The sequence below is a fragment of the Neofelis nebulosa genome, chromosome 2, assembly GCF_028018385.1.
Source record: "Neofelis nebulosa isolate mNeoNeb1 chromosome 2, mNeoNeb1.pri, whole genome shotgun sequence".
NCBI lineage: Eukaryota > Metazoa > Chordata > Mammalia > Carnivora > Felidae > Neofelis > Neofelis nebulosa.
Genome location: NC_080783.1, coordinates 220,271,597 through 220,292,661, shown reverse-complemented (window position 1 = coordinate 220,292,661; position 21,065 = coordinate 220,271,597). Strand labels below are relative to the sequence as shown.

The 21,065-nt window shown below is 60.9% G+C and overlaps 1 protein-coding gene across 6 annotated transcripts in view; it reads left to right on the top strand.

The window, feature by feature from the left end:
• TP73 (tumor protein p73) overlaps nucleotides 1-8,171 on the top strand; it is a 62,081-nt gene extending 53,910 nt beyond the window's left edge. For all 6 annotated transcript variants that reach the window (XM_058719351.1, XM_058719352.1, XM_058719350.1 and 3 more), the window contains 8 exons: nucleotides 1,979-2,088; nucleotides 2,399-2,541; nucleotides 2,770-2,858; nucleotides 3,133-3,254; nucleotides 4,962-5,110; nucleotides 5,363-5,498; nucleotides 5,825-5,918; nucleotides 7,132-8,171. In XM_058719351.1, coding sequence (XP_058575334.1) covers nucleotides 1,979-2,088; nucleotides 2,399-2,541; nucleotides 2,770-2,858; nucleotides 3,133-3,254; nucleotides 4,962-5,110; nucleotides 5,363-5,498; nucleotides 5,825-5,918; nucleotides 7,132-7,458 — 1,170 coding nt within the window. In that variant the 3' untranslated portion in view covers nucleotides 7,459-8,171. The remainder of the gene's footprint in view (nucleotides 1-1,978; nucleotides 2,089-2,398; nucleotides 2,542-2,769; nucleotides 2,859-3,132; nucleotides 3,255-4,961; nucleotides 5,111-5,362; nucleotides 5,499-5,824; nucleotides 5,919-7,131) is intronic.
• Nucleotides 8,172-21,065: the final 12,894 nt, after the last annotated feature.

Here is a 21,065-nt window from a genome sequence, read left to right as displayed (position 1 = left end):
CGAGGGTGAGGGTCCGGTCACGGAGCACTCATGTCACTTCAGATGGCCAACCCACTGTCCCCAGCGCCTCCGGGTTAAGTCATGCTGTGGAACTTCTTCACTTCCTGCCCCCACCCCAGCCCCTGGCACTCATTTCTGGTCACTTCTGTGCAGGTCTAGGTGGGACCCCCCCTCGGCCTCTCTGGCTACAGGAGAGAGGCCTGGAGATGAGGGTAGAGGCCAGAGGTGGCCGGTGGGCGGGGCGGAGAGCTGTGGGCGGGGCGGAGAGCTGTGGGCGGGGCTCTGCTGTGACCTGAAGGCAGCAGAAGGTTCTGGGGCTGCTGTGAGGGCCCAGCCAGAAAAGCTGGGGGTGGAGCCAGGTGGGGGGTGGGGGGGGCTGAGCAGTGACGGTGGGTTGGGGGCGGGCCCCAGTTGGGCCCGTGGGCCATGCTTCCACGGGTGAGGGGGCACAGCGAGCCCCACCTTTCCTCTACCTGGCTCTGACCCCTAGACTCCCCAGACTGTGATCAGTTCCCCGGACCCCCAGGCCCCAGCCCTGCACCTGGCCCCTTAAACCCCCAGCCCCCAGGAAGGGGTGTGACCACCCTGCACTCCCTCCCTCCCTCGCCCTAGTCACCTGCCAGGAAAGCAGGGCTCTCCTGCCCCCTGGTGGCTTCTGTGTGCCAGCAGTTTGGTGAAAGGCCAGGTTTGCCTAAGCCAGTGACTGAGTTTTATATCCTGACCCGGGGAGACCATGACACTTGCCCATTTTGTGGTCCTGGGATGCCCAGGAGTCAAGAGCCCTGGATTCCTTGTGCAGCTGTCCACAGACTCCCTGGGAAATGGACACATGTGCTGGAGATGGGGGTCCGCTCAGATGGCTCTGGTCCCTCTCTCTGCCAGAGCAGTGCCATTCACCTTTCTGCCCACGAGAGCCTGCAGCACGCAGAACACACCTTTGTGCCCACAGAGACCTGTGCACGTGCCCGCTCACACCCAGCCTCCAGGGCTTGACCTCCAATCTATGTTAGGAGACGTGGTTGGGGCAACCAGACCACAGGACTTTGGGCCTCCGAGAGCCAGCACAGAGCATGGCACTCAGTGTAGTGCATGACTGGGTGGGTAGATGAGAGGTATAAGTGGATGAGTGGTTGGAAGGAAGGAAGGAAGGATGGATGGGTGGATGGATAGAAAGATGGATGGATGGAAGGATGGATGAATGGATGGATGGAAGGAAATATGGGTGGATGGATGGATGGATGGAGGTGGGTCAGTGCGTGCAAGTGAATGGTTGGATGGATGGGCGTGTGGACAGAAGGTAGATGGATGGAGGTGGATGGATGGATAGATAGGTTTGACTGGATGAGTGGATGGAAGGAAGGAAGTATGGGTGGATGGATGGATGGATGGATGGACAGAAGGAAGGAAGGAAGGAAGGATGGATGGATGGGAGAAAGGAAGGAAGGATGCATGGAAAGAAGGAAGGAAGGAATGATGGATGGAGGTGGGTCAGTGTATGCAGGTGAATGGCTGGATGGATGGGTGGGTGCACAGAAGGTAAATGCATGGAGATAGAAGGATGGGTGGATGGATGGATAGATAGGGGTAACTGGATGCGTGCTTGGAAGGAAGGAAGGAAGGAAGGAAGGAAGGAAGAATAAAAGGATGGATGGATGGATGGATGATAGAAGGATGGATGGAAGGAAGGATGGGTGGATGGATGGATGGAAGGAAATATGGGTGGATGGATGGAAGGATGGATGGATGGAGGTGGGTCAGTGCATGCAAGTGAATGGTTGGTTGGATGGATGGGTGGGTGCACAGAAGGTGGATGGATGGGCGCATGGGTAGGTAGATGGGTGGATGCCAGAGGACCACAGTGCAGGGGCCTGCCTCTCCCCCAGGCCCACCTAGAGTCGGGGCCTGGCCCAGAAGCACCCGCCTCGGCGGGTGGGGCCTGCATGCTGATAGCACTGCTTCCTCCCCTCTCCCGTGTTAGGTGGGGACAGAATTTACCACCATCCTGTACAACTTCATGTGCAACAGCAGTTGTGTGGGGGGCATGAACCGGAGGCCCATCCTCATCATCATCACCCTGGAGACCCGGGAGTGAGTCTGCTGGGCTCGTGGGGTGGGGGAGGGGCGGTTTGGGGCGGTTTTGCTGGGGGCTCGGCAGGCAGAGGGGCGGGGTGAGGAACGGTGCTGGCGCTGGAGGTGAGTTTCAGAGGGAGGGCTCCCCCTGGCTGCGAGGGCTGCTGGAGCAGGGCCTGGGATTTGGGAGGACGCAGGGGACCTGGTGTCTCAGAGTGGCTGGGTGCTCCGCCTTGGTCCCCTGGCTCCTCAAGACCCCGCCGTGGGGGCCGAGGTGGGTGGCGCAGGCCCCCGAGGCTCACGGTTCTGGCCGTGCCCGCCCCGCCAGCGGACAGGTGCTGGGCCGCAGGTCCTTCGAGGGCCGCATCTGCGCCTGTCCCGGCCGAGACCGCAAGGCTGACGAGGACCACTACCGCGAGCAGCAGGCCCTGAGCGAGACTGCGGCCAAGAACGGGGCTGGCAGCAAGCGCGGTGAGTGGCCTGGGCTGGGGCGTGGGGGCCGTCTGGGACTTCAGGGCCGAACGTGCCTCGATGGGCGTGACCCACGAGGCTGCCGGGGCTCTGGCCCCATCCAGCGTGGGCCCCGCCTTGGGTTTGCCCCTCTTGAATGGGCTACTGGTCTCTGGGCCCATCCACGATGCACACTGGGTGTCAGGGGTCCTATGGCTTGATCTGCAAGTGGCCTGCCTCCCCTTGCAGCCTTCAAACAGAGCCCCCCGGCCGTCCCCGCCCTGGGCACCAACGTGAAGAAGAGGAGACACGGGGACGAGGATGTGTACTACATGCACGTGAGTGTCCTCCGTCTGTGACGCCCAGGCTGGGGTGGCCGGGGAGGACGCCACAGGCCACCAACTCGTCGCATTTTCAAGTTCTCCAAGAACGATCAAAGCACCACGTCTGTTGGGGGTGCAGAGCCCGGGGAGGGGAGGAATGGTGGGCGCTCACTGGGTCCCGGACCTGCTCCTGGGGAAGGGGGGAGAAGGGGTTCCGGGGAGCCCTGCGGAAGAAGGGGCGCCTCGCTGCACGAGCTCCTGTGCAGAGGGTCCCCCGGTGTGTGCTCAGGTGCGGGGCCGAGAGAACTTTGAGATCCTGATGAAGGTCAAGGAGAGCCTGGAGCTGATGGAACTGGTGCCACAGCAGCTGGTGGATGCCTACCGGCAGCAGCAGCAGCAGCTTCAGAGGCCGTGAGTGCGGCGCCCCGAGCCCCCTACGCCCCCAGGCACCGGGACCCCCACCCCCCGGCCCCGGGCCCCCTACCCCCCAGCTCCGGGACCTCCTACCACCCCAGCCCCGAGACCCCCCTAACCCCCAGCCCAGGGCCCCCCCTACCCCTCCAGCCCCGGGACCCCCTACCCACCAGCTCCGGGATCCCCCTAGCCCCCAGCCCCGAGACCCCCGCAACCCCCAGCCCAGGGCCCCCCCTACCCCTCCAGCCCCAGGACCCCCTACCCCCCAGCTCCGGGACCGCCCTAGCCCCCCAGCCCCGAGACCCCCCTAACCCCCAGCCCAGGGCCCCCCCTACCCCTCCAGCCCCAGGACCCCCTACCCCCCAGCTCCAGGACCCTCCTACCACCCCAGCCCCCCACCCCACCAGCCCCGGGCCCCCCACCCCTCCAGCCCCAGGACCCCCTACCCACCAGCCCCAGGCCCCCCACCCCTCCAGCCCCAGGACCCCCTACCGCCCAGCCCTGAGACCCCCCTAACCCCAAGCCCAGGGCTCCCCCTACCCCTCCAGCCCCGGGACCCCCTACCCCCCAGCTCCGGGACCCCCCTAGCCCCGAGCCCCGAGCCCCCTACGCCCCCAGGCACCGGGACCCCCTACCCCCCAGCTCCGGGACCCTCCTACCACCCCAGCCCTGAGACCCCCCCTAACCCCCAGCCCAGGGCCCCCCCTACCCCACCAGCCCCGGGCCCCCTACCCCCCCGAACTCCGGGACCCCCCTACCACCCCAGCCCCCCACCCCACCAGCCCCGGGCCCCCCACCCCTCAGCCCCAGGACCCCCTACCCCCCAGCTCCGGGACCCTCCTACCACCCCAGCCCCAAGACCCCCCCTAACCCCCCAGCCCAGGGCCCCCCCTACCCCACCAGCCCCGGGCCCCCTACCCCCCAGCTCCGGGACCCCCCTACCACCCCAGCCCCGAGACCCACCTAACCCCCCAGCCCAGGGCCCCCCCCTACCCCACCAGCCCCGGGCCCCCTACCACCCCAACTCCGGGACCCCCCTACCACCCCAGCCCCGAGACCCCCCCTAACCCCCCAGCCCAGGGCCCCCCCCTACCCCACCAGCCCCTGGCCCCCTACCACCCCCAGCCCCAGGCGCCCTGCCCCACTGAGTCCTCACTGGGTCCCAGACCTGCTCCTGGGGAAGGGGGAGGAAGGGGGAAGAACGGGTGCTGGGGAGCCCAGCCCCAGGCGCCCCACCCCACTGGGTCCTCACTGGGTCCCAGGACCCCCTACCCCCCAGCCCCAGCCCCCACCCCACCCCCCCTGCCGGCCAACACCTGGTGGGAAGTATGGGGCCACTTCCACCCGCCAGGACGGGTGCCCCCCTCCTCCTGAAGCCTCCCGTGCTCGTGCTCAGTGGCCATCTGGGCTATCCCTCCACCTCTCCCGCAGGGAGGCCTAAGTGGCCGCTGACAGGAAGGCGAGGAGGGCAGGTCAGAGCACGGCCGACCCGATGGCTGACTCTGGTGGCAGGAGCCGGCTCTCCCTCCCTCCCACCCCAGGCCGGGTCCCAGGGGACAGCCAGTGGCCGGGTGTGGCCCAGGTGTGGGTGGGAGTGCTGGGCGAGAAGGGAGGCCCCCAGCAGCCCGGGACATCATGTGGAGATGAGCACAGGGGGATGTGGCCGCCTGGGCCTCTCACCAAGAGCTGTTGCTGTCTAAGCAGGAGCCACCTGCAGCCGGCGTCCTACGGGCCCGTCCTCTCGCCCATGAACAAAGCGCACGGGGGTGTCAACAAACTGCCGTCCGTCAACCAGCTGGTGGGCCAGCCTCCCCCGCACAGCTCGGCGGCCGGGCCCAACCTGGGGCCCGTGGGTGAGTGGCCAGGGCCGTGGGGGCACAGAGCAGGCCGGGGAGGCACACGGCAGGGGGTCTAGCTCGAGACACTTCTGCACAGCTCAGGGCTCTCGAGGGCAGCCCCCCGCCAGCAGCCCCTGTCCACAGGCGGGGGGGCACAGCCACGGACAGCCCCCCGTGTCCATCACCCACCTCAGGGAGGTCCCGGTCATGCAGAGCGTTGCGGGGGGCGGCCCGGTCCAGCTGGCTCTGACTGTCCCACTTGCCCAGGCCCCGGGATCCTCAACAACCACAGCCACGCCCTGCCAGCCAACGGCGAGATGAACAGCGGCCACGGCGCCCAGTCCATGGTCTCGGGGTCCCACTGCACCCCACCCCCCTACCACGCCGACCCCAGCCTGGTCAGGTACGTGGGCTGCTGCCGGGCCCTGCCTCGAACCCACTGACCTCAGCCCCTCGTGGCCGCCGGCCAGCTTGGCCCCCAGCCCTGCGGGCAGTCCCTGCCTGCTGTCCTGTGTGTCCTCACATCCACTCTGCCACCACGAGGACAGACACAGGCGGAGGTGAGGTCAGGAGTGAGAGTCCAACAGGTGCCGGGGGAAGCACAGACACAGGGTTCCGTGGAGGCTGAGCCCCAGGGTGAGCACCTCGCCCGCGCCGGGCTCCCAGCCGGACAGAGCAGCCGCGGGCTTGGAAGTTACTGCCGCTTTATTTCCCATGTTGTCTCTGCAGTTTTTTAACAGGATTGGGGTGTCCAAACTGCATCGAGTATTTCACCTCCCAAGGCTTACAGAACATTTACCACCTGCAGAATCTGACCATAGAGGTAGGAGCCCCGCCCGTGGACCCAGAGGCCAGGGCCCTGTGCCAGGGCAGAGCGGTTCTCCGCTTTGTGGGCCACTCTTTCCTGCTCTTGCTGAGGGAGGGAGGCTCGGGGTGGGGGGTGGAATCTGGAAAACCCTTGCTCCCACGACTGAGCTCAACCAACTCCCTCTCGTCCGGCTTCCTATGGAGTCAGCTCTGGAGAGAGAGTCGTGGGTGAGCTGAGCTGCTCAGGCAGTGTCTGGACGGGACGCCCACCCGGGGCCCCTGGCAGCGGGCCACTCACTTGGACTTGGCTGTGAAGCTGCTCTCACGCACCCAGCGGCCCGGCTGCCTTTGATTTGGGGGACAGGCTATTTCCAACTCTCCAGAGTTGTGAAGGTCAAGGCCGGAAGGGTCTTGGAGCTGGCACGTCTCAGTGCCACTTACAGAGGGAGAAACTGAGGCCCAAAGAAGACAAGTCACATCTGCGCGTCCTGGGTTCAGATTGTGCCAGGCTACAAGCATCCTGGGCACCGTGACCAAACAGCCGTGGCTCACCTCTGGGTCGGAGGACAGTGCCAGCACTGAGCCCCTCCTAAACCACAGAAGACTGCACCTGCTCGCAGCCTAGGGCCACCTTGAGCTGTAATGTACCATTAGCCAAGGGACGCACAGGCCTCAAGAGCCCAGAGAGGCAGAGGCCGCAGGGGACACTCCAGCCCGGGAGCCCCCGCCCCCTCCCCCCCTCCCCGCCTGCCGTTCTGTTTCCACCCAGGGCCCCAAGCCAGAGGGGCGCAGTTTGCCCAGGGGCTGGGGCCACTTCACTTGTTCAGCCCTGACCATGTGCTGTGTCCACCGCTGCCCTCCTCCTACCCCATCCCCACTGACCCCTGCTGGCCCAGCTCAGTGCATGTTAACGCCCCCCCCCCCCCCCCCCCCCCCCCCCCCCCCGTTCCCGTGTGACCCGCCTGCCTGGCTGGTGCGGGGAGGCCCCAGGGGCTTGATGGTCGGCTCCGGTCCCCCAGGGCGTGCAGTGGAGGCGTCGCAGAGCCCAGGAATGACTTCACCCCTGCACGGGGGCGCGTGCGGCGCACGCCACTTCTTAGCTCCCAGGTCACCCGGTCACCCGTGGCCTGGCAAATGCGGCGCCAGAGGCTCCGTTGTCCCACCGCCAGGTCCTTCCGCCTCCGGGGCGGGGCGGGGCGGGGGCGGGGCCCTAACGGCGGCTCTTGCAGGACCTCGGGGCCCTGAAGATCCCGGACCAGTACCGGATGACCATCTGGAGGGGCCTGCAGGACCTGAAGCAGAGCCACGACTACGGCGCCCAGCAGCTGATCCGCTCCAGCAGCAACGCGTCCGCCATCGCCGTGGGCAGCTCCGGGGAGCTGCAGCGGCAGCGGGTCATGGAGGCCGTGCACTTCCGCGTGCGCCACACCATCACCATCCCCAACCGCGGGGGCCCGGGGCCCGACGAGTGGGCGGACTTCGGCTTCGACCTCCCAGACTGCAAGTCCCGGAAACAGTCCATCAAAGAGGAGTTCACGGAGAGCGAGATCAACTGAGGGGCCGGGAGGGCGCGGCGGGGTCCCCGGGCAGCCTCGCGTGGTCTCCTCTTCCTCGTTTTCACAAACTGCCTCTGGAAGCAGGACCAGCAGGCTGTGCCGGGGGAGGGGGAGAGGCGAGGTCCACCCGGCGGCTCCCGGACAGCGGCTGGCCTGTCTGGACGCGATCTGGGCGGGGGAGGGTCGGCCCCCGGAGCCAGCGCCTTCCCCACCCGCCCCGTCCGTGCGTCCTCCTCCGGGCTCTGCGGCTCCCAAGCGAGATGCTCCGGGGACACAAGGATCGCCTCCGCTGACGGACTGCCAAAAAGTATTTTTCGATGTCTTTTGTTTCCTGGCAACGAGCGGCCCCGTGATTGTGACCTAAAACACGTTTATTTTGGGGTCAGCGCTCCAGACCCTGTCTCTGCCGAGGCGGGGTCCCTCTGCTGGATTTGAGGGTCCGTCTACCCCTCACACTTCAAACCCACTGCTACCTTCCACTTCCCGCCCCAAAACGAGAACCGGAATTTCCCGGGATTTGGAGCCGACTGGGGAGGACGGCGTCTCTCCTTGGAGGCAAGGAAACTTCTGGTCAGTTGCCACCAGCCAACACCCGAGCCAACACCACCGGCCACGGCCAGAGCTCTCCAGTGAGCTTCTCCGCACAGACACGGACAGCATGTTCCTTAGACTACTGGAAATTGTCAATATTTGATAAAAAGATACCCTTTGTACTTGGTGGGTCAGCTTTTTTTTTTTTCTTTCATTCCTAACATTCCCTTCAGGGTTCAACCTGGCGGGCATTCCTGGCATCCCCGGGTCTGTCTAAACAAGCTGGACTAAGAAAGCAGAGGGCAAGCCAGGCAGGGGCCGGCGGCTGGACAGGGGCATGGAAGAACGGGGCAGGTCCGGCCACTGTTTGGCTGGGAGGCTCTCCACTTGGGACAGTTCCAGTCTGGTGGCTACTGTGGCTAGTTGGGGGTAGGGCTGTGGGTTGCCTTTCTCGGGGAGAGTCCCTCCAGCGGGGAGGGAGCAGTTGGCAGGAAGGTGCACCTGTTGGGGGCTTGGAGGGAGGCGGGGGCAGGAATGAGGCCGGTTTCATTTGTAAGGAACCTCCTGAGCCTTTGTGGCCAGAACCCAGACAGACCCAGCGCACTGCCCAGGGCAGGAGACAGGACAGGAGAGACGTGGGCGATGGGTAATGAGGCCAACACCCCCGGTGGGAGGGTGCCTGATGTGTGAGGCCTGAGACAAGCCTTGGGTGCGGCCACACGGCACTTCCCAAGCACAGCCCGGGGAAGCCTCCAGGCCAGGGGAGGGTGTAGACGCAGCCCTAATCATCCTTTGGGTCTGTTCTCGTTGCCATAAACCACCCAGAAGATGCCTCCCTCCCGGGGAAGGCAGGACGGACTCTCTTCAGGCTGCGTGTTCAGAGGTGTCCCCTGGGAGCGGGAGCACCGTCCCCCTCCCTGCTGAGCCCAGACTGCATTAACACTCCAGCTTCTTTCTTAGCTGTCCCCACTGGGAAGACGGCGGCCGGTGTTCCTTGTTTCACAGTGTTTCTCGGAGACTGGCCAGCAGGGGGAGGGAGCCCCACAGGCTCTGAGCCCATCCCGACTCCCTGAAGGAGCCCGGAGCCAGCTCCTTCCCAAGCTCGCTCTCCGGCCATCTCCAGACAGGACTTCATCTTGCAAAGTCATGCCTATACGTGTCTACGGTCTACACTTACGTGAAAGCGCGGTGTGTGCAGACAGGAGTGCCTGCGTCTAGGGTAACGCGGCCATCCTCCCCCTCCACCGCACACTCTCTGGGGAACCACCTTCCGGGGTGTCAGAGCACCCCCCCTCGGGCCCTAACCTCCGGCCAGGGCTCCGGGGCCACGGGACCAGCTCATTCCAACGGGCAGCAGGCTCTGCTCACCAGAAGAGGTGTCCGTGCCCACAGGGACCTGCAGTCCCCCCAGGGTACACCCCTACTGCACTCACAGGAGCCATGGACTCAGGACTACCGCGGGTGCGGGTGCGTGTGGCTGCCCTTGCCCCCCATCCCCCGTTTTCTCACACCCCCTCCCCCCTGAGGCTGGGGAAGGAAGTACACTGACCGTGCCATTTCACAGATGAGGAAACTGAGGCTAAGTCTGGGGTCTCAGGCATCACAGCTGGGCTGGAGTCTGGCACTTGCTCCAGTGGCCATATGCCTGAGCCCCCCCCCCCACCGTGTGCCCCCTTGTCCCACCTCAGGAGTTGGGGACCCGTCCCTCAACTCGCTGGGGTCCATGAACCTGGGTGCAGGCCCAGGCGTCCCATGGCTCTGTCTGCTCCTGGAGGCCAGAGTCCGGTAAGGGAATGCCACAGCCCAGCCCCCACCCCAACCTGTGTGCCCCAGAGAGGGTCAGCGCGGGGCAGGAGGGGCCCCAGCTGCACCGGTGCTCGCCAGACCCCACACATGGTCCTGGAGCCTTTCTCCCACTGTGCTGGGGGAGGGGCACCTCGGGAGAGCAAAGCCAAGAACTCACCGCATGGAGGAGAAGCGCTGTGTGCTTAGAGGAAAACGCAGATCGATCGATGGGAGTCACCATCCCTGGGTTCCAAACTCTGGTTCTACAAAACTCAAAGGTTCAGAGAAAATAAACCTTTAAGGTGTGAAGAGGTGGGAGGGACGCTCTCTCTCACAGGGGAGCATTCTGGAGAGTGGGGTGGACCTCTCTTCAACACCGACACCAGCCACTCTGGGGCGAGAAAGCGTGCCGCTCCCCCCTCCCCCCGCCCGCCCCAGGGCCCCAGTGTACGACCACCAGGGACAGGCCAGGGTGTCAGGTCGGTCGCAGACTGCCGCGTCTCTGTCTCCATAAGTTAAAGCACTTTAGTGCTTTAAGGCTAAAACAAAAACAAAAAAACAAAAACACCACCGTTTTTAATGTAATTAATCCTTTTCAAGCAGTATTAATGGATCTATTCCCATGATATTAACTTTTTTTGGTAATGTAATCTTGGGAAAACGTGTTATTTTTTTAGCTGTGTTTTGGTGGGAAGTTTTGTTTTTGTAACATAATAAAGCCAAGTTCCGAAGGCTGTCTCTGAATAACTCCGCTAAGACAACGGCACGCACGAGAGCAGCAGCTCCTGAAGCCCCCACGCCAGGCTTGAGCAGCGACCCCCACCCCGCCCCGTCCCCGGTTTCTCCCGTGTTTTCAGTGGGAGGAGCCCGCGGGCGCCCTCCTCCCCAGGGCTAGGTGCTCAGCGGTGTCCGAGGTCACACAAGAACGGCCTCAGGGCAAACACATGGCTCTGTCCTTGCAAAGCTGGTGAACCTCACAGGCCTGACTTGGGCCTCAGCCTGCCAACTGAGCCCTGGAAGAGCAGGCTCATCCGAGCTCCGTGGGGGCCGAGAGGGGGGTCTGGACTTCAGAAAGGTCACGCGGGGCCCGGGGAGGTCACAAATTCCCTCCCAGCAAGCAGCCCGGAGTCGAGCACATTCACGTTTCCCTGCAAAACTTAGGAAAAGACGGCAGAGAGCTCACATCTGTTCAACCGGGGCTGGGCCCATGCAGGCTTGTTTCCATGCTTCTAGTTCTCAGGTTTCTGCATTTCAGAACTCGAAGAGTCAGGGGCACTGCCCCAGCAGAATAGGGCTCTTGAATCTGTTCAACCTGGAGGGAGGTTCAAGTCTTTTTAGACCTCGGGCTGAAACGAAGCACAAGATAAAAGGGACAAAGGACAGATAGAGCCATGCCCACAGTCCTCTGGCACACACCGAGGCAGGGACACCACATGAAGGCAGGTCAGGAGAGGCCAGGTGGGGCCAGGAGAAATCAGGTGAGGCCAGGAGAGGTCAGATGGGACCTGGAGAGGGCAGGTGGGGCCAGGAAAGGCCAGGAGAGGTCAGATGGGACCTGGAGAGGCCAGGTGGGGCCAGGAGAAATCAGGTGAGGCCAGGAGAGGTCAGATGGGACCAGGAGAGGTCAGGTGGGGCCAGGAGAGGCCAGACGGGACCTGGAAAGGCCAGGTGGGGCCAGGAGAGGCCAGGTGGGGCCAGAAAAGGCCAGGAGAGGCCAGATGGGACCAGGAGAGGTCAGGTGGGGCCAGGAGAGGCCAGACGGGACCTGGAGAGGCCAGGTGGGGCCAGGAAAGGCCAGGAGAGGTCAGACAGGACCTGGAGAGGCCAGGTAGGGCCAGGAAAGGCCAGGAGAGGTCAGACAGGACCTGGAGAGGCCAGGTGGGGCCAGGAGAGGCCAGGTAGGGCCAAGAGAGGCCAGGAGAGATCAGACGGGACCAGGAGAGGCCAGGTGGGGCTAGGTGTGGCAGCCTGGGCCCCAGCTACACCTTTCTGGTCGGGCCCATTCATTTCCTTTGAGCAAAACCTGTTCATCCCTCTCCTCAGTTGTCATCTGTTCCAGGGCCCACTGTGGCGGGCTGAGCGGAACGTGCCCTCGTCCCATCACAGAGACAGGAATCCCAACACACCGACACCTCTGAACTGGAAGGGAAACAAGACTCAGGTTGTTTAAATAAAGGCAGCTTCTGAGGAGCCAACACAGCGCGACAGTTTCCGCACGAGGGCGTCTTTAATATCCTCGCTCAGAAACTTTTGAAAAGTAGGGTATGAGCGACGCGTCCAATTACTTTCAAACACATAAAACACCTCCAGTATGCCTGCGGTGTAATTTAAGAAGAGATCTGGGCTCCAAGCAGACCCGCCACTTTGCAAGGCTCTCTTGTTCCGGGAGCATCCACACCACCCCTATGTAGCTGCGGAAAAGAGAAGACAGGGCCTGTTTCGGAAGCGTGTTCCCCGCCCCTCGAGAGGAAAACGGTGTCCATTCGCACCCCCACCCCACCTCCAAAGGGAGCCTAGATTCGGGCAAGAATAGCAAACAGCAAAGTGGGCTTTCACATGGTGTCAGGATATTTCGTCCCATCTCCCAGGACAGTGCTGCACATTATCGTACGCAGACACACGTCTCCACGGGTTCTCCAAGACATCTGTCTGGTTTTTATTATTTTTATTTTTTTAAGTTTATTTATTTTGAGAGACAGGGAGCAGGGGAGGGGTGGAGAGAGAGAATCCCAAGCAGGCTCCGCACGGTCAGCGCAGAGCCCGAAGCACAGATCCCACGAACAGATCACGACCTGAGCCGAGATCAAGAGTCCGACGCTTAGCCGACTCAGCCCCCTAGGTGCCTCGACTGTTTGGTTTTTAAATACTGCTACCACTGCTCAAAACGCCCCAGTGAGACCTGCAGCCTGCCGCTTGCACGTGACATTTAGTTTCGAATATGCCCCACCAACCTCAGCTCTGCTTTCTAGAATCCACACTATCAACACCGGTCTACACCTCAGGCACAAGAGAATAACCAAAGAGAAAAAAGGGCTTTGGCAAAACGAACTGCAAAAACGCTGGCAGCGAGCACGCCCGGCTTCTGGCTCTAACTTCCCGCCGGGCTCTGAGGAAGCACGCAGCCCCGGGTCAAGCCAGAGGACCACACAACGCCACAAACACAACCCCGGTAAGATTTTCAGAGTAATGATGTGCTGAGCTCCCTCAGTGATCACTGAGCTGACGGTGCTGGGTCTGGGCTGGCAGGGGGCCCGAGGGAGGTCCCGGGGACATGGCGACATGCTGGGGGCTGCTCACATAGGTTGTTCAGTTTGCAAAAACGCGCTGAGCTCAGGCACCTGTGTACATGCCGTGTACCAATGTGTGTTCTCTATGTGTGTTATGCTTCAGTTACAAGGGTGCAAACTCTCCTAAGAAGGGAGCCACCAGGAAGACAGCACCATAGATCATCTAAAACTACAATCTGCCAGCTTGCCAAAAACCCATACATTTTAAATACTTACGCACATGCTTTAGGTGATGAAAACGAGACTAGCACGTACTATAGCATTCAGCCGAACCCTTTCAGAACGCTGTTTGTGCATTAACGAGTCAGGATCAAGCCTTCTTAACGCGTTATTAGGAATGGATTTCCCATTAGCAGTAGTTAGGGACTTGGGAGAGTCAGGTGGGCAGGAACTACAGGCGCACCAGCCAGCTCGGGGTCAGCAGGCACGGGGGCGGGGGGGGGGGGGGGGCCCTGCCCCCCTGTGGCTGGCTGTGCTGCACCTGACACCGGCCCGGCTGCTGCCGTGGTGGCAGCGGGTCGGGATGGCTGTCACTCCCAGTGTTAGGCTCAGCTGCTGGAGATACTGCTACCTGACAAGGGCTCTCGTCCCCCCCGACTGTGAGTTAGGGAGCAGGGCTCTGCGTTCAGAACACCTCAAATCCAACCACGGGGCCACTGTGGTCCGAGCCTGAACTACTGCAGCGTCCCAGCCCCCGCCCCGCGTCTCCCTGCCTCCTTCCGCCCCTGGGCCGCTACCGTGGGGTCTTCCGAAGGGTGCAAGGACCTGCTGGAACAATGCTTGCAAAGCTCCAGCCGGGTCGGTCAGCCTTCCATGCGCCGCCCCCAGGGGCTTCCCAAGGACCGAGCCACGGAGCACCACCCGAAGCCTCTGTGCCCACTGCTCTGACCTTGTTTCTGGCCCTTGCTACCAGCTCGCTGCACTCCTGCCAGCTCGGTGGCTTTGCTGTTCCTTGAACAAGCCACAGGGGGCCTACTTCAGGGCTTTAAGAGGACTTAGTTTCCCCTCTGTGCAGAGACCTGCACAGCCCGCTCACCCATTCCGGTGCCCGCCCCAGTGACCGGACCCTCTTCAGAAGCCTCCCCACTCTCCTCTTCCCCGCCCCGCGTGACTCGTCTTCGTGGAACCGAGTGGCGCTGCCGTTCCATTGTACTCGTGTTTGTCCACTGAATTCAGCAGCTCAGAAAGAGGACTCTGCTGCGCTGGGGGCCGTGTCTACAGCGCCCAGAGCGGTGCCAGCCCGGGCAGGTTGTAAGGGAACATCTGTATCCTGCCCTCGAGCCCCCGGCGCGCCCAACACTCCTTCGCGAAGGAGGAAGCCAGCGTGCTTGCAGCCATTCACCTCCGAAGGAGCGCTCGCGGCCACACCCCACCTCACGTCGGCCGGGCCAAGGCGGCCAGGGAACCCGGCCCCGAACGACCAGGCGTCGGGCCTCTGACGGAAGCGTTTGCTCGGCCTGCTTTGAGGGCACCGCCGGCCTCTTCACTTGGAGAGCAGGAAACACGGAAAGGGGGCCGGCAGGGCAGACGTGCCACGGCTGGTGGAGGAGCTCATGGCACGGGGAGGGGAGAAGATACCCAGAGCAGACGCCCCGCCCGAGCGGCCGACGGGACGACCCCCACGACACGAGGTCGGAGTGGGGTGCGCGGACCCCTCCCTCAGGACCGGGTCCCAGCGCTACCCCACCGCCAGCCAGAAGCGCGCCCTCCCGCGGGAAGACGGGGCCCGGGTCCCCGGGGGCGGGAGGGGGTCGAAAGCTGGGACTGCAAGGGCGCCCGCAGCCGGAGTGCTTCCGCTGGCGAACGCCCGTTGATTTAAGGCCTCTGGGAACCCCGCATCGACCCGGAACGGGAAGTGCGGGGAAGGTCAGCAGCAAGGTCTAGGCGTGAGGTGTGGCTCTGGACGCGGGGCGTGGCCGGAGCTGCTCTTGGCGGGGCGGGGCCCGGGCGGGGCGGGACAGAAGCACTCCTTGGAAGGACGAGATTCCGGACGCGAGGCGGGGGAGAGGGGCGGGGGTTAGGATGGTGGGGCGGGGCTGGGGGGGGGGCCGGAGCGCCTGGAAGGGCGTGGTTCTGGGCTCGGGGCGGGTTTTAGGGTGGTGGGGCGGGGCTGGGGCCGGAGCACCTCCTGGAAGGGCGCGGTTCTGGACTCAGGGCGGGCGGGGGCGGGGTTTAGGATGGTGGGGCGGGGCTAGGGCGGAGCACTGGGCTCGCGGCTGGGGGCCGGAGGGCGTCCTGGAGGGGCGTCGTTCTGGACTCAGGAGCGGGCTCTGGGCGAGGGCGTGGCATGACGGCCACTGTCTCCAGGTCCCCGAGGCCCTCACCTTCTGGCGGTGGCTCTGTGCCTATTTCCCTGCGGAGCCTCTTCCCCCACGAGATTTCCTTGATCAGCAGCAGGGCTTTTTCACATATTAATGTCTATCTTTGCAAAAATTGGCTTTCCAATTAAATTTTTTTTTAATAACCATAAATCATAGGCTTTTGGGGCACCTGAATTTTGCTCGGGTTTTGTTAACGGGGTCACTGAAACCCCCAGGGTGCGGGACTCAGGCACCTGCGCGAGCTGTGGGGTGTCTCACTAGCTGGGCAGGGTGCTCCTGGAAAATGTGGCTGCTGTGGGAGACCCCGCCAGCGTCCACTCGCTTCCAAGATACATTATCTGGTGTCTCCCAGTCGGTTAGCCAACTCCCTCCGATTTTCGAGAAAATCTAGTCCTTTTCTTGCAAGGTGACCGTACCAGAAAGGTGACTGGTTTACGTGTTGGAATCACTGCCCCAAGATAAGTGTTCTATTTAATACTGACTTCTCTAATGATTGTCACCTTGGGTTAAAGGTTATTAAATATGATAGGTTTGTTTTATAAGTTTCTATTTAGCTGCACAAGTAATCTGAAAGCATTTTGAGGTGGTGAATTTATTTTTTTAAATGAAAGTTTCTTGCAAAGATCATATCATGAATTTCCTTCAGCCCGCAAGAAAAGAAGTCATCCGACCTCCACTCCCACCCCACTAAAAGCTTGTATAACTGGGGTTTTGTCTCTGTGTCATTAAAGATGTCCTGAGGAGGGCTGGGAGACCATCAGCAGGGAGCCAGGCTTCTCTCTCTCTCTCTTGTCTTGCTTTCTGTGTTTTTTCTTAAAGATGCTATTTTTAAGTAATGTCCACACCCAACGCAGAGTTCAAACTTGCAACCCTGAGGTCAAGAGTCGCACATTCCACTATGGAGCCAGCCGGGCGCCCCCCTTCTTGGTCTTTCTTGGCCAAATGGTTTCATTCTCAAGGCCAACTCCTGTTGTGGAACTTTGGACATCCATCTTTGCTTGAAAGATGGGAGAGTGGAAGGTAACAAGATCACAACTCGAACCTCAGCAAGCCTCCACGTAAAGACCTCTCCAGAGACCCAGTGGCTTCTTTGGCACAGCTGCGGAATGCTGTTTTAACTAGCTTAACCCGTGCCAGGCGTAAAACCCAAGTTCTGTTTAAGGAGAGAACACCTGGGTGGCTTAGTCGGTTAAGTGTCCAACTTTGGCTCAGGTCATGATCTCGCAGTCTGTGAATTCGAGCCCCACTTCAGGCTCTGTGCTGACAGCTCGGAGCCCAGAACCTGCTTCGGATTCTGTGTCTCCCTCTCTTTCTGCCCCTCCCCTGCTCATGCTCTGTCTCTCAATAATAAATACACGTTAAAAAAAATTTCTTTAAATGAATAAGCGTTGAAAAAAAAAAAAAAATAAATAAATAAATAAATAAATAAATAGCAGGATACTGGATAAGCAGCTATCCAGTTGGGATGTGATCCCATTTCTAGATTTTGAACTCAGGATGCCTTCCTGGGTCATACCTGAGTAACAATAAAGGTGAAGACCGAGTGTCTCAGGATAAAGTGTAAGCTCCACAGGACCAGAGACCTCACAGCGCTGTCCCCAGCCCCTGAAACGAGCCCGACATTTTTCCTGGCTCTAAATATTTCCTGAATTGAAGTTTAAAATAAGCTGGAATGTCCTCTGCTTTTACTGCATTTTTCTTCAAAGTCCTTGAAGCCAGAAACGGTACTTCATTCAGCCAGACATTTTTCAGGCACCTGCTATGTACCAGGCACCTTCCCGAGGCCGGGGAATCAGGTCTGGAGAACTCCCTGAAGTCACTACTGCTCGACCGAAGGCAGTTCTAATGGGTGGTGAATTGTGTCTCCCCCAAATTCGCATGCTGAAATCCTGTGAACGTGACCTTCTTAAGAAACAGGGCCATTGCGGATGTATTTGGTTAAGACAAGGTATACTGGAATAGAGGGGCCCCCTCTTCCAAGATGGCCGGTGTGCTTATAAAAAGGGGAAATTTGGACACAAACACACAAGGACAACGCCACGCAAGGATGAAGCAGAGGTGGGGAAGGTGCTTCTACAGCCACGGATCCCCAGAGGCTAGCTAGGGAAGAGGCTGGGAACAGAGTCTCCCTCCCGGTCCTTAGAAGGAGCCAGGTCTGTTGACGCCTTGATCTTGGACCTCAGAGGTGCGGGAGAACAACCCCGTGCTGTGTGCGCCCAGCCTACGGTGCTGTCATGGCGGCCCCAGGAAACCGGTACAGTGAAAGTCACCCTTGGGGATTCTGGCTGCATCCCCAAAGCTCTTACACCTTCCACATAGGCACTCCCCAGCAAGAGGAGTCCAGGCCCCAAGAATCTGGCCTCCGCTGCTCTTTGAACAAGCCAAGGTCACTTCCCACGTCCAGCTGATGAGTTGGTCTCTGCTGGCAATGCTGTTCCTCCCGATTTCCCTGTGGTGGACTCCTCGGCGTCTGGGCCCCGGCGTCACGGGGAACAGCCCACCTTCTCCAACCCGCCCACAGCACCTGCCATTACCGGCTCCCTCGACCCCCGCGCATCTCCATCGGAGCCCTTACCGCGAGCCGAAATGCTCCTGTGCGTCTGCGCCTCGGTTTTTGTTGTTTCCTCTGCTGGAGCATAAGAAACGGGAGAGCCAGGATTGGGCTGCTCTCTTTCCATCCCAGTGCCCGGAATCGCGTCAGGCTCGCAGGAGATGCTCAAACCACGCAGGGAGCTGGGCGGCACAGCGTACTCAGATTGCCTCCAACAGGTGCCTTAGGACCTTAGGGCACGTGGGCTTGCATTCGGCCCGAGACCACCCCGAGAATTCTTCTGGGTCCTTCCCAACCCCTTCTCATCCTGTCGCCTCTCCATCTGCTAGAGGAGGGAGTGGTCAGGGATGGTTAGAGGAGAAGAAAAGGATTCTTCCACACCTTTTAATAAGCTTTTGTCCAAGTTTATTTATTGTTGAGAGAGAGAGACGGAGAGAGCGAGCGGGGGAGGGGTAGCACAGAGCCCGATGCAGGGCCAGAACTCACAAACCCTGAGATCGTGACCTGAGCCGAACCGATAGTCGGACGCCCAGGTGCCCCTCTTCCACACCTTTTAAAAAGTTATTTGTTAAATAAAATTGGGGCAAAATATAAATAGCACAAAATTGACCACTTCAAACGTACCGCTCCGTGGCAGGCATTAGGGCACAACATTCCCCCTGTGGTGCAGCTGTCATCACCGTCCATCCCCAGGACACTTTCCGTCTTGCAGACTGAGACTGAAACTCTCCGCCCTAAACGCTAACCGCCATTCCCCCTCCCACCTTCGGTCTCGAGGAGTCTGACTCCTCTGTGTGCGTGTGGCATCACACAGGGTTTGTCCTTTTGTGCCTGGCTTCTTTCACTAAGCATAATGTCCCCGGGGGCCATCTGTGCTGTGGCAGCCATCAGGATGTCCTGCCTTCTCAGGGCTGAGTGAGATTCCATTCTGTGGATCTCCTCTGTTGTGTTTCTCCATTCATCCACTGATGGGCATTTGGGTTGCTCCTGCCTTTTGGCAATTGTCACTAATGCTGCTGTGAACGTGGGTGGGCAGACATCTTCTCTACCTTTTTGTTTTTAATTTTTTATATTTATTTGTTTTTGAGAGACAGAGCACAAGCAGGGGAGGGGCAGAGAGAGAGGGAGACACAGAATCTGAAGCAGCTCCAGACTCCGAGCTGTCAGCACAGAGCCCGACACGGGGCTCAAACCCATGAACTGTGAGATCATGACCTGAGCCGAAGTTCGACGCCCAACCCACTGAGCCACCCATGTGCCCCTGTTTCCCCTTTTTATAAGGACCCCAGTCAGATGGCTCAGAACCCACCCTCATGACCTCTGTAAAGACCCTATTTCCAAATCAGGCCACATCCTGAGATTCTGGGGGTTAGGACCTCAACAGAACTTTTTGGGGGTAACGGTCGCTGTGTGTCCCCCCCCCCCCCCCTCCCCGTTGCAATGCAGTGCACCAGGTGGTGTGCTTGGGCGGGGCGGGCGGTGGGGGGAGGGGAGCGTGGCCACACTTCCAGGCCAAAGCACTGCTAACCAGGGGCCCTCTGGGCTCCCACCTCCTGCCTCCGACGCTGGTCAAGGGGGTGGAGCCTCGTCAGCCTGGGTCCCTGACCAACAGACAGAGACTCTGTCCTCGACCCAACTTTAACGGGGCCCCTCTGAGCCCTCTTCTCGCCCCCGAGGCCCCCATCCTGGCCTCCCCCATCCATGTTCGGCCAAGTCAGTTTTGGCAAGAGTCCTGCAAGGCCAGTTTTCAGAGTCCCCGGCCCCTTGTCATCCAACCACACCCCTCTTCTTTCCCTCCCTGTGCGTGAGCCCTCGGCCTGCCCCTGGAGAGGAGCCCCCAACTCTTGCTGCCCCGCTTAGCAAGGTCCATCCACGACCCCCTCAGGCTGCTCCCGGGCTGGGGGCCCCGCTCACCTGCCGCATTCAGAGTTGAGTTCAATCTCTCTCGCCTGCTCTACTCCTTGAATAAAGTCTTCCTTCCCGTCCTGACGAGGGTCGGAGGACTCTTTCTGCAACGTGGCCAGTGGTGCCCGGCGAGGCAGGCAGCAGGGTCCAGAAAAGCCGTGCTGTGCTCAGCCCCTGGGGCCCGGCTGGCCGCTGCCACGGCGTGCCACGGGCTGTCCCACGGACTCCGTGGTGCCCTTGGGGCCCAGGGCGGCGTCTGGCGCCTGGCAGACACTCAGTAAGTGAGAATAAGTGAAAAGCCCAAGTGTCAAAAAGACAGACAGAAAGGCAAAGTTAGAACTAATTTGCTTCTGAGCTCCTTGGCGCCCAAACTGCTGACGGTGAACATCAATGAAAGCAGAGGTCAGTGCCACATGTGATTCATTAGGCCCCTGTTTTGTCCTCCTTCTCAACCACCCAGCTGGGCCCGGTCCCTCTAGGACGGCAAACAGGTGGTGGGACTGATGATGAGGGTAGTTAACGATGATCACAGTTAACAACAGGTCATCTTTACTACGTGCCTCAGCTCCTTATCAACTTTTCCCTATTGAATCCTCACGCCGGCTCGGTGAGCTGGGGATTATCTTTACTCCCATTGCAGAGATGAGAAAATCGGCCCAGAGAGGAGACGTGGCTTCCCGGGGACGGTCATAGGAGAATGTGGGTTCCCGCCCAAACCAGACGGGGTTTCGTGTGTGAATGTGTGTGTGCGGGTCTGTGCGCGTGTGGGTGTGCGCCATGTACGTGAGTACGGGACCCGCGCCTGGACCGACGCCTGCAAGGAACACAGGGTGGCACTCGCGGTGTGACCTGGGGGTGCCTCGCACGCTCCTGGCTGCAGGCTGTGCGAACGGAGCCCCGCTCTCAGACAAGCGGTGCGGTGAGGGAGCAGGCTTGCACGGGGCGGGGATGAATTTAGAGGGAGTGAGTGTAAATTAAGAGTCTGTCGCAAAAATTCAGGGGAGAGGGGCGCCTGGGTGGCTCAGTCGGTGAAGCGTCCGACTTCGGCTCAGGTCATGATCTCACGGTTGGTGAGTTCGAGCCCCGTGTTGGGCTCTGCACTGACAGTGTGCAGCCTGCTTGGGATTCTCTCTCTCTCTCTCTCTCTCTCTCTGCCCCTCCCCACCTACCCTGCTGGTGCGCACGTGAGTGCTCTCAAAATAAACTTAAAAAAAAAATTATACAAGA